This window comes from Balaenoptera acutorostrata, chromosome 14, assembly GCF_949987535.1.
Source record: "Balaenoptera acutorostrata chromosome 14, mBalAcu1.1, whole genome shotgun sequence".
NCBI classification, from domain to species: domain Eukaryota; kingdom Metazoa; phylum Chordata; class Mammalia; order Artiodactyla; family Balaenopteridae; genus Balaenoptera; species Balaenoptera acutorostrata.
Genome location: NC_080077.1, coordinates 22,037,668 through 22,055,643, shown reverse-complemented (window position 1 = coordinate 22,055,643; position 17,976 = coordinate 22,037,668). Strand labels below are relative to the sequence as shown.

Here is a 17,976-nt window from a genome sequence, read left to right as displayed (position 1 = left end):
AGAGGGACGGGCAGTAAAGGGTAATACTTCATTGCTGCAAAAACTCTCTTCACCTATGATTTGATTTCCCTTTTGTTTCTATTTATGGCAGAGCCTCCATCTTGTCAAGGCACGTAATCTTACCCCAGCTGTGCAAAACAAAACTTGTCCAAAGTGTATGTCAGATAACGTAAAAATAGGAAGGTGGAAAAAACGACAGCACAGATATGTAGTGATTTGAGTCCTGCATGAAGATACATCCAAAGGCAAGATGGTTTGGGGATTTTAGAGACCTCTGGGTATTGCCTCCGATACAGTCACGACATTGTAGACATCACCTGCAAATGATCTCTGATCCACAAACATTGCGCACCCTCCTTTGTGCCAAATACTATGCCAGGAAGTTGATCTAATTAGACAAATAAAACACAGTCATTGCATGTTATCGAATTGGACGACTTCTGTGCATGGATCTTCTAGGACTGTATGCGTCAAGGTGTTAGCCAATGTTAAATGGCCCAGAGGAATTTGAGGGTTTCCTTTCTCAGTAGCTGGCTTGATTTTAGGCAGTGGTCTATTAGAAAAAGTGTTAAATATTTTTACCAATTCCGCCTACAGCTTGGGGGACCAGAAATTAATCTTTTAATAATTTTCTTCTCTGTTCAATGGGAATTGTAATCTTTCTCTATTAGATAACTTATAAAAATATTTAGTTAACTTACAAAAATATTTTCAAAACAAAATATAAACTTTTCTCAGCTTCTTGGGAGAAAGGCTATATTTAAATTTAAGCTAATGTGTCCAATCTATGTTATTCAGGAAGTACTTATGACTCCTGTTTCCCCTTGATTAGCTCGATTCCAAAGTTCATTTGGCCGTTGTTCTACTACTTCTAAGAGAAGATTGCCTGAAAACCAGGAGAGAAAAAATCCAGTCTAGATTAATAGAATATTGCTTTTTAGCAGCTTTGAGTTAGACGTTAAAAATGAATAGTGAAGCTAAGGTTTTTGTTTCTTGTTTTTAATGATCTGTCCAATTTAATTTGTGCCATTCTCTTAATAACATGAGTTAAGGTTGACTAACATTTTGTAACTCATTTCAGATGTAGAGATTAATTTTATCTACATGGAACCATCTAGTTAATTCCCCAGAGGCAGATGTTTTGTGTCAAGTGCATCTTTTTTGTTTATGAGAGTGATTGCAAACTGATGGCCTCCTCCAAATTTTACCTGCCAAAAAGTTTTGTTAGGCCTACGTAGGATTTTTGTTTTTGAACCAACATTTAAAAATTGGGAGATTTCACATAAAGGACAGATTTCTCAGCTAATCAAGTATTTTAACATCTGGCAACACCAAGCCCACTATCCTCTTCTGGCAACAATGGATTAGAAATGAGTATCAGTTGCCCCCGTTATATGGCCCTTTAATTTTCCCTAGTTCTCACCAGGCCATTTTGCTCCCTCACAGTGGCTTGGTTCTGTAGGTAGTTGAGTTTGAAACTGTTGATTAAAAGCAGTCGTTTCTGTGTGTGCATGTGTGTGTGTATGTATTAGAAGGAATTGAATACAATCAAGTACAGTATTACAATCCTGAGTACATTTATTACGCCCCAAATAAAACCCCCCAAGGAGCAGGAATACCACATATGAGCCCCCTTCCTTGGATCCATCTTTACAGATTTTTAATGGCTCAGCTTCCTTCACTTGGTTATGTTGGCTTCAACTTCAAAATAAAAATCACATTATTACAGAATCTTAGAATCAAAAATTAGATTAGAAACCATCTATGCCAATTTTTTTTTTTTTTACTAAGAGGCAGCTGAGGCCCAGCAATAAGTGACCCACCAAAATAAGTGGTTGTGGCTTCCCTAGTGGCGCAGTGGTTGAGAATCTGCCTGCCAATGCAGGGGACACGGGTTCGAGCCCTGGTCTGGGAAGATCCCACATGCCGCGGAGCAACTAGGCCCGTGAGCCACAACTACTGAGCCTGCGCGTCTGGAGCCTGTGCTCCGCAACAAGAGAGGACGCAATAGGAGAGGCCCGCGCACCGCGATGAAGAGTGACCCCCGCTTGCCACAACTAGAGAAAGCCCTCGCACAGAAACGAAGACCCAACACAGTCATAAATTAATTAATTAATTAATTAAAAAAATAAATAAATAAGTGGTTGCAAAGTCAACACCTTCTGACTGATGTTCAATCCTCTGTTATTGCTAGTAAACCATCAGAATGTCACCATTGGAAACCCAGACACATGAGAGCTCAGAAATTTTACTCAGAATCATGGATCTAGCTTATAAAATAACAAAACAGATAAGCCTGATATGAACTATGAACAAAAAGCCCTTAAAATAGGCTAAATTAACAATGAAACATTTGCTCTTTTTAAAAGAAAGTAACTCGGACTTCCCTGGTGGCGCAGTGGTTGAGAATCTGCCTGCCAATGCGGGGGACACGGGTTCGAGCCCTGGTCTGGGAAGATCCCACATGCCGCAGAGCAACTAGGCCCGTGAGCCACAGCTACTGAGCCTGCGCGTCTGGAGCCTTGCTCCGCAACACGAGAGGCCGCGACAGTGAGAGGCCCGCGCACCGCGATGAAGAGTGGACCCCGCTCACTGCAACTAGAGGAAGCCCTCGCACAGAAACGAAGACCCAACACAGCCAAAAATAAATAAATAAATAAATTTATAAAAAATAAATAAATAAATAAAGTTGCTTCCCCTGGCAAAAAAAAAAAAAAAAAAAAAAAAGAATCCGCCTGCCAATGCAGGGGACACGGGTTCGAGCCCTGGTCTGGGAAGATCCCACATGCCGCGGAGCGACTAGGCCCGTGAGCCACACCTACTGAGCCTGTGCATCTGGAGCCTGTGCTCCGTAACAAGAGAGGCCGCGATAGTGAGAGGCCCGCGCACCGCGATGAAGAGTGGCCCCCACTTGCCACAACTAGAGAAAGCCGTCACACAGAAACGAAGACCCAACACAGCCATAAATAAATAAATAAATAAATAAATAAATAAATAAAAGAAAAGAAAGTAACTCAAGGTGGCTTTGTGGATGTTACATTGGTTTGCTAGGAAAGCTACAACAACGGACCACTAAAGAGCTTAAACAATAGAAATGTAATGTCCCACAGTTCTGGAGGCCTGAAGTCCAAAATCGGGAGATTGGCAGGATTGTTTGCTTCTGAGGACTGTGAGGGAGGGATCTGGCCCAGGCCTCTCTCCTTGGTTTGTAGATGACCGTCTTCATGTTTACATGGCATTCTCCCCTATACGTGAGGCTATCTCCACATTTCCCCTTTTTGTAAAGACATCAGCCATATTTGATTAGGGCTCACCCTAATTTTAACTTGGAAAAGACCCTATTCCCAAATACAATCACATTCTGAGGTAAGAGGGGTTATGTTTGAAGAGACACAATTCAGCCCATAACATTCTACCTCTGCCCCCCAAAATTCATGTCCTTCATTCATGCAAAGTACATTCCCAACGACCCCCAAAGTATTTCCAGCATCAACTCTTATGTCCAAAATCTCATCTTAAATATCATCTAAATCAGGTATGGGTAAGACCCAGGGTATGATTCATCCTGAAGCAAAATTGCTCTCCAGTTGTGAACCTGTGAAACCAGACAGGAATTTATCTACTTCCAAAACACGGTGGAACAGGCATAGAACATACATTCCCCTTTCCAAAAAACAGAATCATAGGGAGAAAAGGGTCACAGTTCTCAACCAAGTTTGAAAGCTAGCAGGACAAATTCCGTTCGAGTTTAAGGCCTGAGAATAATCCTCTTTGGCCGAATGCCATATCCTCAGGACTCCTCAGGAAGGGGGGTGTGGCCCCGCCCTCTTGGCGCTGGGTGGCGGCCCTCTGGGGCCAAAGAGCAGCCAGCCCCTGGGCCACCTTCAGATTCATTCTTCCTTTATTTCATCCTGTCTCTGTCTCTTTCAGTCCAGGCTGGCTGTGTTTCTGCTGGTACAGAATTCTCCCATGTAATTCGTGGGGTTCCAAGTCATCAGAGGAGAGGTCTCCCACAGGTCCTTCCTGGCTTCTACTGAGATGTTTCCTTGGATCCATGAGTCACATGCCTCATCTCTTTAGCAAATGGTTGTGCAGACACACCCTTGGCCTCCTCTCACATTCTGAGGCCCTGGGCATCAGGACTTCAACACATGAATTTGAGGGAGACACAGTTCAGCCTATAATTGCTGAAATATTCTGTGCTTAAGCTAAAAATTTATTCTAATTCCAGTGTGTCTGACTGGGATGACCAGTCTTATTAAAGTCAAATTTTATACGACGAGAAATGCAAGTGTCCAAAAGTGAAAGGTTGGGGTGAGGGCGGAGAAAGCAGGTAAAAGAGGAGAAGGGAGAGGAGGTCGGAGCCAGGCCCATGTGACAGACACCTCCGCCTTTGTTCTCCCCCAGCCTTCCATCCAGCTCATGTCCCACGCAGGCCTCCAGGGTCCCAGCGCCGCCCAGCAGGCCCCTCTCCCAGCATGGGAGAACCACATGTGACTGACTCTCTCAGGGTCAATCAGCTCTTCCTCTACGTTTCTGAAAGAGCATCCTGCCTCAGCTTTGTGACAGGTTTCTTTCTGCTAGTTGTGTGGAAATTATACCTCTGGTTCTTCCAAATATTATTTACAGCTGTCTAATTTTTTCCGTCCACCTCAAAGCTGCCAAACTAAAGTAGGTGGGGAGCCATTTTCCCTGTCTGGGTCAATGAACACCCCCTGTTCTCCACCCCCGCTTTTTAAGATTCCCCTATTGCTGCCAACTCAACCCATCTGCAGGAGAACACTTAGGAGAAAAGAGACTTTGAAAAGAAAAGCAAGCAGTTATTAGCTTCTCCACAGGAGAGGGAACATGGGACAGAGCTGGGACCCAAGTCATGTGTGCTGTTTGAACAGAATCTATGTTGTGTTTTTCTGCCTTTGCCTTGGTTACCCAACAACTAAGCCATCTCCTGCCTTCTCCCCCTCAACGCTATTCCTCCTCCCTTCAGACGTCCTTACTCTTCAATTTGAAGTTTTCCTTAACGTGATTTCTGAGAAGTACTTTGGAAAAAGTGTTATAGATCTCTGCCAGTTCCTTAGTCATGAAAACCAAACGTAAAAGACTGTTTAAGGACACCTGTTCTGAGAATGTTACCCGCATTCTGCTGCTACCACCCTGATCACACAAACACATGGTGCTAGGAGCTGGGAGCTGGGGGAAGGCACAGGGGTGTCTCTCCTACTCTAAGCCCTATTGTGACGACCCTCCATGTTTCATTCTACTGCTTTCCCACTAGTTCGGCCTTCTCTATGTTCACCGTTTATTAATTTATTCCATAAAGATTAATTGAACTCCTAGTCTCAGACAGACACTGTGTTAGGTGCTTGGGATATAATCAGGAACAAAACAGTTAAGGGCTCTACCTTCAGAGAATTTGCAACTTATAAGAGAATACCAACAAAACCTGCAATGCAGTATCTGGGGTTCTTTTGTTCCAGCAAAAAGGCTCTGAGAATTTGGTGTTAGGAGAAAGGTGTTTACATAGAAGCAAAAGAAAAAAGAAGTGGGGAGCATTTGCCAGATTTAACTTTCATTTATGAGAATGACTTAAACATTTTCATCTCCGGGAAAATGAAATATCACTAACTATTCATTACAGACAACAGGCAAGGTCTTACCAGTCTGGTACGTATGAGTCTTTCAGGAAGAAAAACATAGTTCTACCAGGCCTGGGTAGAACAGAGGGAGAACTTGAGTTTAAGTACACGTGGGTCTGGAAATAAATAGTTCTTGTGGCTAATAAGCTCTCTATGGGCCTTAAAAACAAAACAAAACAAATAAACAAAAAGATTTGCTTTTGAAAATCCAGAGTCCTTGCCTTGGGAAGGGACAGGAGTAAAATAAAAATAAATGAGGTCTCTTTGAAACTCATCAGCTCCACACCTCCTGTTGCTAGAAGCTGGTTACAAGGCAGTCCAGTTGGGATTTCTGTGCAAACTCAACGAGTCAAGAACTAACTTGCGTCCCTCACTCCCAGAGGCCTTAAGAGCTGGGTGTGTCTCAGAGAAGTTATGTCCGGATTTGGGGGGAAGGGGAGGGAGGGAGGTCACTGAGGAAGTTTCCGGAGAAAGTTGTAAATGACTTTTCTTCTTAGCGAGGAGAAAAGGGGTGGGCATGAAGGGTTTGTGGGGAGAAGTGTGGAGAGATGAGAGTGGCAGACCTGCTCCTAGTTTAATCTGATGTCCAAATAAAGAACTTGGCCTGTATTTCTAGGTATGGAAGAAGAGAAAGAGAAGCCTAAGTTGGAATGAGATCTAAGTCTAAACGGAAGAGCAGGATGGAACCACCAATGAAGACTCAGTACCGCCGGGCGCTGGTAACGCAGGAGAGGAAGCTTCAAAGAAACCATTGGAATCCGCCTTCACCTCCCTGCCCCAGAGAGAGGGAACACCTTTTATGCAGAAATATATATATAAGAATAAAATACAGATATTTCCAAAATAACTTGCCCTCAACTGTGTTTTAAAGAATTCTTTCCAAATTCATTATTGATAATAACATCTTTTTTTTTTAACCTCTTCTAATTTTTAAAACTAAAATTGGTCATTGGATTTTAATTTTTGCAATTGTAATTCCATTTAATCAAGGAAGAATAGAATCCTATTGTTTCTGGTTGAGAAATATGTGAAAGTCAAAGGAGCAGATGTGAGGCATAGCATTCGTGTATTTATTTAGTCCTTACAGGAGGCTGAAGAATGTAAGCATAAGCCTGGAGGAAACGAGATGGATGTTCCCTGTTGCAATAATGTCACAGTTGTCTCCAACAGGCAATATGAGTAATAATTGCATTGATTTAGTTAAAACCCTGAGTGTATTTGGATCTCATGATTTAATTTTGTGAAACATTTCCTAGATGCAAACTATAACTTTAATAAAGAGCAAGCAACCCCTAGCCTAATGCCTGCATGGTGTGTCTCAAACCCCTAACAACACCGGTGTTTCCTTTCTTATTTTGTTTCTATCACCTGTTGAAAATGGGTTTACTGAGCCTGGTTCTTGCAATTTTTTTATTTTAAAAATATGTATCTTTTTGATAAATCCAAAAAGAATAATCTTGTTGGAAAAAAAAAGCTAACTTACAAAGTCTTTGACCATAATGATTTTTAAATAATACTAATGCCAAATAGGTAGTAGAAAACACATAAAAATAAATCTTAGAGAAATACAAGGAAGGAGCGAATAAAAATAAAAGCAGAAATTAAGTAAGGCAGCAAGAAAAAAACAGCGGAACTGATAAATAAATTGATTAATAAATGCAGTATCTCATCTATACAAATAGCATTAAAATATGAAACTACTGATAATATTAACTGAAAAGAGAGAAACACAAACTACTTGGCAATACAAGCACAGATGTGAACAAATTTTTAATTATACAAGTGTCATAACTATGACAACAAATTCTTAGAATCCAATGAAATTCAAGGAAAATGGATTCAATAAGAATTAGAAAGCTGTAATAGACTGATATTCGTGAAAGCCATTTTTTTAAACATCTTTATTGGAGTATAATTGCTTTACAAGGGTGTGTTAGTTTCTGCTGTATAACAAAGTGAATCAGCTATACATAAACATATATCCTCATATCTCCTCCCGCTTGCATCTCCCTCCCACCTTCCCTATCCCACCCCTCTAGGTGGTCACAAAGCACCGAGCTGATCTCCCTGTGGAAAGCCATTTTTTTCAATGTTCAATTAACTATCTCCAAAAAAGGAGTTGGGTCCAGAGCATTTTATGAGCAAGTTCTTGAAAACTTTCAAGTAACAATTCTGTGTTTATTAAACTGTTCCAAGATTACAGAATGATGAAACACTTCCCAAATTATTTTTCAAAGTTAATAAAACTCTCAAAACAAAGGCAACATGCAAAAAAATACTTGCTTTAGCTAAAATGTCAGCAACATAAAGCCAACACTATAGAAATCATTTTTCAAAAGTAAGGTTTATTCTAAAAATTCAAGGCTGGCTTAATATTAGGATTTTTGTTAAAAACATTGTCTCAATAGTGCACAAAGAAAAAATCATATGATTCTCTCCACGGTTGCTCTAAGGCATTTGAGAAATTTTAACATTTATTTTTGATAATACCATTAGTAATATAAAAATATCTCATATCATGAGAAGAAACAGTCATCTCAAATACCAAAGGCATTCCCTTTTAAGGTCAGAAACCAGATAAAGATGTCCGTGACAGTGTTATTTTTCTGAGAGGTTTGTGTGTTACATCTAGCATCAAATAAGTTATATTTTGACCTGAAGTGAGAAAGGTCTATGTTTTAAAAAAAAAAGTTTTATATAACTATAGAATTGATATTATTAACAGAAAATCAAATGTTGTTTAAAAAAAAAAAAGGCAGGAAAGAAGAAAAACCACCATTTAAAAGGAAATTATTTCTCCAGTTGACTCTCAGAATGAAGAAACCTCAAGGAATGGAATATTTTTAAGGACTTTCTGGGACAGTTCATCTGGAGCCCTGTTACTACCCCTCTTCTTTAGCAAATAACACTTTCCTACTTTTTGCCACCAAACCAACACCTAAAGGAGTTGACACCTGTGGGGCCTTAGACCTAAGGCTGATTCAACTCACTTATACTGCAGCACGTTGGATTTATACATCACTGCTAGGTTTGAAAGACGATTATACGATCAGATTTGGGGTTTGGTTTGGTTTTCCCATGGTGGGTCATCTTTGCTTTGGGAACCCCAGGCCCTGAACTCTGGCCACACTTCTGGCAAGACACCCAGGGCTGTCCCTCCGGGGAAAGGGAATGTGCTAAGACACGCCCACCCAGCCCAGGTGCTGCCAATGCACCCACTGACCCTTCACAGAAACTCCAGGCTTGTCCTGGAGCAGAATCCATCCGGATGACTCTACTACTTGCTCTATAATCACCGAGTGTTGAGAAAAAAATGACCTGCGGTTTCTCCCTTTGGCTTGGAACCTCCGGCTTAACCCCACCAGTGCTCAAAAGGATGTTCACGCTTTACCCTTTTCTCTACGTGCAAGTGTAAAGACGAATCCACCATCCACATTCTTGAGGAGGGGAGAGGAGGAGGAATGTGCTTCTAGCTCCACTTCTGGAACAAGAAATAATAATTAACTAATGCAAATTAATAGGCAAGCGTTTAACAAGAAATTGTACCAAAGGTGCAGAACAATGGAAAGCTTCTCAAATTATTTTTCAGACTTAATATACCCCTCAAAATAAAACCAAAATTTTGCTTACCATAGATAAAATACCAGCAACCTAAATCTAATACTATAATAAAATGATAATTTTTCATGACAAAATGACGTACATTTTTCTCCTGAGGGACTTTTTAAAAAGACAAATAAAAATGGAAAAATATCCTAAATTCTGGAAAAGAAGACTCCATTCTTAAAGAGGTTATTTCTTCCTCCAAATAATTTATAAGTACTATATAACTCCATTCTAAAATTGCCAAAGTTTTTTTTTCATTTAACAGAAGAAACAGGTAAAAACAACTGAAAAATCTTGAAAATGACACATAATTCAAGCATACTTGTGCTGTTAAAACATATTATAAAAATGCAATAACTAAAATACTGTGGTATGGCTCAAGAATAGAGAGGAAAATCAATAAAATAGAAAGCAAACCCAGAAACAGGTCCTAGAATATATATACATTTAGTAAATAATAAAGATAGCATTTCAAATCAGCAAGGCATACTAAATGATTGAAAGGTGCTACCACAAATGAATAACTATTTGGTAAAGAAGAAAAAGCTAGATTCCTCCCTTAAAACACACACCCACACACACACGTAAAACGTACACACATACAATTTCAGATAGATTAAATAATGAAATGTAAAAAAAAGTATAAAAAATATAAGAATATAGATGAACATCTGATCCTATAATAGAGATATGGGAAAAGTATGTACATATTATATATAATATGTATAGTATATGTACAATAATGTATAATGTATTTATGTATAATATAGGTATTAGGAAATTGACTATTATATATAATATATATGAGGAAATTGAATATAACATATATTAAGAAATTGAATCTTCAGGTCTTGTAGCTGATATACTGTAGGGTAACTGAGAGAATACCATCTAAGATGCGATCAAGATAACGAGAGCACCATTTCCTTAAATAAGAAACCTGGAGGAGAATTAGCCTGGGATGGGTTTGATAATGAACTTGACTTTGGATTTTTCTGTATGTAGGTCAGGTGCCAATTCAGTGAAATTGTAGGGACAGAATCTAGATTCCAGAGAATTGAGGAGTCATTGGCATTAGTGGATGGTAAAGAAGTAGAGCTAGCAATTACAGAATGCCATTTTTTGTTTTTGGCCACACCCCGAGGCATGCAGGATCTTAGTTCCCTGACCAGGGATTGAACCTATGACCCCTGTGGTGGAAGTGCAGAGTCCAAACCACTGGACCACCAGGGAGTCCCCCAGAATGCCATTTTGAAAGCAGAACTTAGACCTGTAGAACACAGCCTGCGAGGGGAATGTGAATCAATTGTGGATATTCCTGGTTTGTGACTATTCTGGGTTAGCCTTAGGAGGAAACACCTCTCCCACTGTCACAGGAAAGAGGAAAGAGACAAAAGTCCTTGGAAGTGAGTTTGCAGGACAAAGGGCAAAGTTCATGGACTTCTTTTTTGGTGGCTTTGATGGCTGCAATTTTTTCCTCAAAGAATTGTCTGAAGAGAGTGAGAGAACAGAGAATGGGGTTGGAGTCTATAACGTACCCTAAAAGAGTGGCCTAGGCTATGAAAATATAGAAAGCTGTCAAGCCCACACTGAGGGCCCTCAAAGATCATGAATTTACCTTGGTGATAACAAGGACCATTTGGGGATTTCCTCCAAGAGACTTCAACAAACCAGGCATCATAAAGAAGTTGAAAGTAGGTGCCGCAAAAGAACAAGCAGGTGTGAGCCAAGGGCATTGGCAAGGATGGTCGGAAGGATGAACCATGGGGTCTAGAAGGAACTGAGGAGGAAAGACAGAGGACCAACATTGGGACACAGTAAAATGGTCCAGAGATTGGCAGTCTCAATAAGGTTGCAGACAGGGAAATGAGGGCAATAGACAGATAGGAAGTCATGATCATAACAGGTATTGGAATTTAACGTTTTACAGGTGCACGAGATCATATGATGTTTTGCTTTTTTAGTTAATGTGACGTGGTAGTAACATCCCCCAAAGATACATCCTCTAATCACCAGAGCCTTTGAATATCTTACCTTTCATGGCAAAAGGAACTTTGACATAGAATTAAGGTAAAGATTTTGATATGTGATGGTTACCCTGGATTATCCAGTGTATCCAGCGTAATTACAAAGGTCCCTGTAAGACGGAGCAGGAAACTCACAGTGATTGCAAGACATGTGACCACGGTAACAGAAGTTGGAGTGATGCAAGGAAGAGGCCACAAGCCAAAGATTGCAGGTAGCCTCTAGAGGCTCAAAAAGGCAAGGAAACAGACTCTCCCCCAGAGCCTCAATACTGCCCTTATTAGCACCTTGACTTTAGGACTTCTGACCTCCAGAACTGTTAGGTAATTAATTTGAGTTTTAAGCCACTAAGTTTTGATAATTTTTTACAGCAGCAATAAGAAACATATGTTATCATTAAGCATTTTTATATGTTTATGTGGGCTAGACTTGTGCTACGCTAAACACACACACACACACACACACACACCTCTACACACAGAGTAATAGCCACATGGTAATATCTAAAACTCATATTTGTGACTTTCTAATCATTGAGTGACCAACACTGCTGTCCTTCACTAAGCCGAACCAATTACCCAGTGCTGAAAGCCTGTCAAAATCGCTCAGAATCTGATTTATTGAAATGGAAGTGCTGAGGATCATTGAAGAAGTCCCCATGGAAACATCCAAAGACATTTGGATGCTTTGCCTCCTCATCAACTAAGCAATAAAAATTTTTGAGACAGATAACTCTAATTTCAAGTACAATTCGAAGGATTTTGGAGTAATAACAAATGCCTATGTTAGCTCCAGGGAGATTTGCCAGGAAGAGAGGTAGCCATCATATGTCCAAGCTTTATTGAAAATATACATTTTCAAAGCCCCAGTCAAATCAACCCATGCAGTAATATTCTCTCAAGGGAATTGTGCAAGCATGTAAAATCAAACACAACGTAAGAGCTTTTTTACTGCTATCTCCAGTCTTACATACATGCACAAGCATATTAATAAGTTTGAAAGAATAGTCTCAACATAGATATTTGCAAGAATGGAATTCATTCATTATCAAGCAGCGCTAAATGTTCTGGGCCCTCAACCCTGCATCCTACCTGAGCCAGACACCTTATTTCTTCATCCCATTCAGGTTTAATATTTCATCCTATGCTTTTTGAAATCCAAACTGTCAAAACTTCCCCATCCCCCTCTCTCTCCTCCCTGTGCCTGGGGAAAAAGGGAGGGACTTCTGCTTGTAGAGCAAATGACATCAGAGCTGGCAACTCCCTTCTCTGCCTCTCAGTCTGACACCAAGGGGCTGGAAACAAGTGTTGGCTCTGGCTTTAGAGTGGGGATGAAACTGTCAGCTCTTTAGGGAGCTCCACGAGGGTCCACCCTCGCACAGTACCCCTGTCCTCTGCTCCCCTATTTCCAAGGCAACAAGCAATCCACCCCGAGGTCTCTGCTTCTGTCCAGCCCCAGCTACCTTCCATGACAGGCACTCCTCCATCCTTGCCAAGCTAAGGGTGGGTACCCAGGCTGCTCTGGGGCACCCTCTCTCACAGCTCCAGCAGCAGCACCAAATGTTCTGTCAGCTCCATGGCACACAACCCTACCCCCAACCCCACAGCTCTTACTGAGGGTGGAGGGAATTGGGGAAACACAGATTTCAACAGAAGAGGGTGGAACAAATAGAAATCTCCCTGCTTTCTGTCTCCCAGGCTCTCCAGCAAGGAAGGAAGGAAGGAAAAGGCATTGTTAATACTTCATGAACCTTCCTTCAGAAGTCTAATACCCTTGTCCCCCCTGTGTTCTTTATTCTATAAAGACCAAAGTAGTGGGGTTTAAGAAACTGGTTCTGCTGGAGGCCTTCCGTTAGCACATCTCACAATGTGGGACTGGCATCAAGAAGGTGGCTCTCTGAACTGAAGAGGTGAGACACTTGGCAAGTTTTATCCTGAACCATAGATTCTGGTTGGCAGTTCAGGGAAGCACAAATGTCCTTCATCACCATTTTACCACTCCTTTTATATATATAAATTCTGTAGTATGGTTACCAGTAATTTTGGAATTTTTATATTACAAAATGGTGTTCCAAAGACAGATCCCCTAAAAGATTGTACCTCTAAGAAGTGAGTTTTCCACTTAAACTGGCTCAACTGGAGACTATGATCTTGACACTAGTTAAATTATAGTTTAGGAAGTCCCTATATTGATTTCAAAAGTCTAGCTGAAAGTCTGGGTAAAAGTTTCTGAGAACTGAGGGTGGTAGGGATGAGGGGAGGAAGCCCAGTAATAAATAGAATTTGCATCTGTGATAGAACCTGGCAATTTGCAGCATGTATTCTGAACTCAAAGCAGAATATTAAGGCAAAGTTGAAAGAAAGTACATTGTGTCTAGGGAATTTCTGCTTCCAGCCATGAAGAAGTGATAACATCTGGAATTATCTCCCCCACACTGTAAACTAGAAAAGATTGTTAAAATATAATAAAAGAACTAATTTTCAGACATTGGTCAACAGAGCTGCTGAAGGCTATGATCCCTGAAGAAAGAGAATTAACTATGTGTGCCCTTTAATCGCCTTGGCTTTTTGCCTGGAGGCGATTCCCAGGTCATAGCACTGGGAGGGGAATCTCAAACAAAGCCCTGGGGGTCTCACTGAGTTAAGGAGCCCAGAGTTCAGAGATCCTGAGGTGGTAGAATTTGTGGAGAGAGTACTGGAACGTAAGGGAGCTCTGAAGAGAAGGGGCTGCAAAAATCTGCATAGAGTTCCTTCTAGTCTTTGGCTGAATATCAGTCTTCACATGAATCGGATGAAGCTCTACCGTTTGAGGAAAAGAACAATTACTGAGGGTCTATAAACTGAATAAATCCAAGAGCCCATTTAAGGCCAGGAGTAATTCGTGTTCCCACTAGCCAGAGTAAAGAGACCTCATTGAACAGAAAGGGCATAAAGGGTCAGGTATGAGTCACTGTTCTTGAGTAAATGTTACTCAAGTCCCACTCTTTAAAGCGTTAAAAGTAGCTTCAAAATTATTAAACTGATCTTCAGAAACTAACAGCCTGAGAGAAAAAAGAACACTGCCCTTTAAGGAAGAACAAAACAAAACAAAAATTCAAGACAAAATTTATCATGCTTGGCATCCAACCAAAATTTCTAGACATGCAAGATGCAGGAGAACTTGACCCAAAACCAAGGGAAAAGTCAATCAATAGAAACAGACTCAGAATTGACAGAGATGAAATTACCTGACAAGGACATTAAAGCGACTATTATAAATGTACTCCATAGGTCAAGAAGACAGAGGGAAAGTTGACATGACTGGGAGAAGAAAGGGAGGATGTTAAAAATGCAAACAAAACTTTTATGTATAAAAAATACACTGAATGGGATTGACAGAAGATTAGAGAATGTAGGGGAAAAAGGATCTGTGAATGTGAAAACCTTGCAATAGAAATTATACATCCTGAAGCACAGAGAATAGAAAGACTGGGGGAAGAAAATGAACACAGTCTCAGTGACTTGTGGAACTATATATATATAACTGGAGTCCTATTTTTAAAAAGAAGAGAAGGGGAGGAGGCAGAAAATAATATTTGAATAAATAATGGCAGAAAGTTTTCCAAATTTGTTGAAAACTATAAATCCACAAATCTGAGCTCAACAGATCCCACGCAGGATAAAAACAAAGAAAATCACATCAAGAGAAATAATAATCATGTTACTGAAAGCAAGTCATAAAGAGAAAATCTTAAAACTGTCCGTAGAAAAAAGACAGATTACATAGAAAGGGATAAAGATAAGAATCATAGATTTCTTCTCAGAAATTATGCAAGTTCAAAGAAATGTAATGACATCGTTAAAGTGCTGAGAGAAAATAACAGTGAACCTAAAGTTACATACCCAGAGAAATGTATTTCCAAAATTAAGGCAAAATAGAGATTTTTTTTGAGACAAACTAAAGTTGAGAGACTCTTTCATCAGCACTACACCTGCAGTACAGGCAGAAGGCAAATGAAACCAGATGGAAACTTGGCTGTCCATACAGAATGAAGAATATTAAAAATGGCAAATTTGTGGGTAAATATATGTCATTTTCTCATATTATTATCTCTTTAAAAGATAATGAATGTTTAAAGCAAAAATAAAACAATACATTGTGAGGTTTAAAACACACGTAGGAGTAAAATGTATGAAAACTTGTAGCACAAAGAATGGGAGAAGGAAACTTTATAAGGTTCTTCCATAATTCAGAAATTGGTATACTGTTTTTGAAGACAAACTGTCATAAATTAAAGATGTAATTCGTAAATCCGAAGGCAACTACTAAAAAGGGGAGATATGGCTAATAAACTAATTGTGGAGATAAAATGGAATACTAAAAGTGCCCAATTATGGAAGTGTTCTGTATCTTGATTGTGGTGGTGATTCAATATGTGTATACAACTATCAAAACTTATCAAATGTACATTTTAAAAGAATGCAGTTTATTGTACATGAATTATTTCTCAATAAACTTAAAAAAATAATCTAGTGGAAAGCAGTAAAAGGGAAGAAGAAGCATAAAACAGATGGAACAAATAGAAAATAAATCATAAGATTTTAAATTTAAACCCAACCATTCAATAATTACATGAATCTAAATATTTCAATAAGAGTTAGGAATTTTCTGGCTGAGTAAAAAGGCAAGACCAAACTATAGTCTGCCTATAAGAAATCCATTTTTAAAATAAAGTTACTGGTTAAAAATAAAAGGATTAAAAATATATAACATGCACCACTAGTCATAAGAAAGCTGGAATAGCTAAATTAATAACAGACAAAATAAACTTCACAACAAAGAATACTACCAGAATAAAGAAAAACATGTGGGACTTCCCTGGTGGTGCAGTGGTTGAGAATCCACCTGCCAATGCAGGGCACACGGGTTCGAGCCCTGGTCTGGGAAGATCCCACATGCCACGGAGCAACTAGGCCTGTGAGCCACAATTACTGAGCCTGCGCGTCTAGAGCCTGTGCTCCGCAATGAGAGGCCGCGATAGTGAGAGGCCCGCGCACTGCGATGAAGAGTGGCCCCCGCTTGCCGCAACTAGAGAAAGCCCTCGCACAGAAACAAAGACCCAACACAGCCATAAGTAAATAAATAAATAAATAAAATTAAAACACACACACACACAAAAAAGAAAAACGTTATAATGATAAAATTGCTAATTCATCAAAAAGACATAACAATCCTAAATGTGTGTGCAACTAACAATTGTTTCAAAATATATAAGGAAAAAACTCATAGTTTTGAAAAAGAAATCAGCAAATCCACAATTGTAATTGGATATTTCAACACTCAGTAAGTAATTGATAGAACAGTTAAACAAGATATCAGTAAGGGTATAGAAACTTAAATAATACTATCAACCAACTTAACCTAATTGACAGAGACCACTCCTAGTAACAACTGCAGAATACACATTCTTTTCAAGTACACACAGGACATAACAACAAGGCAGACCATATACTGAGCAATACAATGTCTCAAATATTTTAAAGGATTGAAATCATTTTAAGTATATTCTTCAGCTACAATGGGATTAAAATGAACTAAGTGATATTGAAAATTCAACATACCAAAATTTGTGTGCTACAACTAAAACAGTGCTTAGAAGAAAATTTATAGCTACAGATACTTATTTTAGGGAAAAAAAAAAAAAAAGGTCTAAATCCAATGCTCTAATCGTCTACCTTAGCAGGTAGAAGAAGAAATCAAAACAAACCTGAAGTCAAAGACAGAAGGAAATAATAAGAACAAAAATGAATGAAACAGGAAATGAACAAACAATAAAGTCAAAGAAACCAAAAAATGGTTCTTTGAAAATATTGATAAAATTGATAAACTTCTAGCTAAACTGATCAAGAAAAAAAAGAAGATAAACATTCACCAATATTAGGAATGAAAGAAGGGAAATCCTACACTATACTAGAAATCCTACAGACATTAAAATGGTCATAAGAGAATATCATGAACAAATTTATGCTAATAATTTAAATTCAGATAAAATAGACAATTTCCTTGAAAAGAAAAAAATTACCAAAATGTGCTCAGGAAGAAATAGAAAACCTAAATTCCCTATAAAAACTGAATAAATTTAATTCCTAATTCAATTGTCACTAAGTTAATTCCAGGCCCAGAAGTCTTCACTGGAAAATTCTATGAAACACTTAAAGAAGAAATAATATAATCCCCACTTTCAAGAAGTCTCTCACACAGTTCTGGCCTGGGGCGGGGGACTGGCCTAGGCACCTACACTTGGAAACCCGACAGCATTTGCCTGGGGCAGGCTGTGAGCAGAGCGGCTGGAGAACCCAGGGGCTGTGACCAAACGACCTCCCCAGCTACCCCCGTAGCCGCGTCGCAGGGAGCAGAACCAACTCTGCTTCACACGTGGGTGGTGGGACCCCGACCCTTGGGCAGTGTCCATGGCCAACCCTGTCCCTGCGCAGGACCAGGAGCTGGCAAAGGCCCAGGGAGCTGCCCCAGTGAGAGGGCACCCCGTGGGTCCTCACTGGCCCGTAGAGTAGAGGTAAAGGTGGGGTGGCTCTTTGTTTAGTGGTTTAATGCCCTCCTGGAAGGCCAGGCTGCGTCCACCGTCTTCTCACTGTGTCCTGGGGTCCTCAGCGTGCCTGGCACAAGGCAGCCTTAATAGTTGTTGTACCGATGAACAACTGAATGCATAAAT

At 39.8% G+C, this 17,976-nt stretch overlaps 2 protein-coding genes across 5 annotated transcripts in view; one reads left to right on the top strand and one right to left on the bottom strand.

Moving 5' to 3' along the window:
* The window catches only part of AIG1 (androgen induced 1), a 230,441-nt gene extending 223,510 nt beyond the window's left edge, over positions 1–6,931 (top strand). For all 3 annotated transcript variants that reach the window (XM_057528087.1, XM_057528086.1, XM_057528085.1), the window contains one exon: positions 6,253–6,931. In XM_057528087.1, coding sequence (XP_057384070.1) covers positions 6,253–6,280 — 28 coding nt within the window. In that variant the 3' untranslated portion in view covers positions 6,281–6,931. The remainder of the gene's footprint in view (positions 1–6,252) is intronic.
* Positions 6,932–7,961: 1,030 nt separating this feature from the next.
* The window catches only part of ADAT2 (adenosine deaminase tRNA specific 2), a 113,908-nt gene continuing 103,893 nt past the window's right edge, over positions 7,962–17,976 (bottom strand). For both annotated transcript variants that reach the window (XR_009005198.1, XR_009005199.1), the window contains one exon: positions 7,962–9,117. The gene's annotated coding sequence lies outside the window, so the exon portion shown is untranslated. The remainder of the gene's footprint in view (positions 9,118–17,976) is intronic.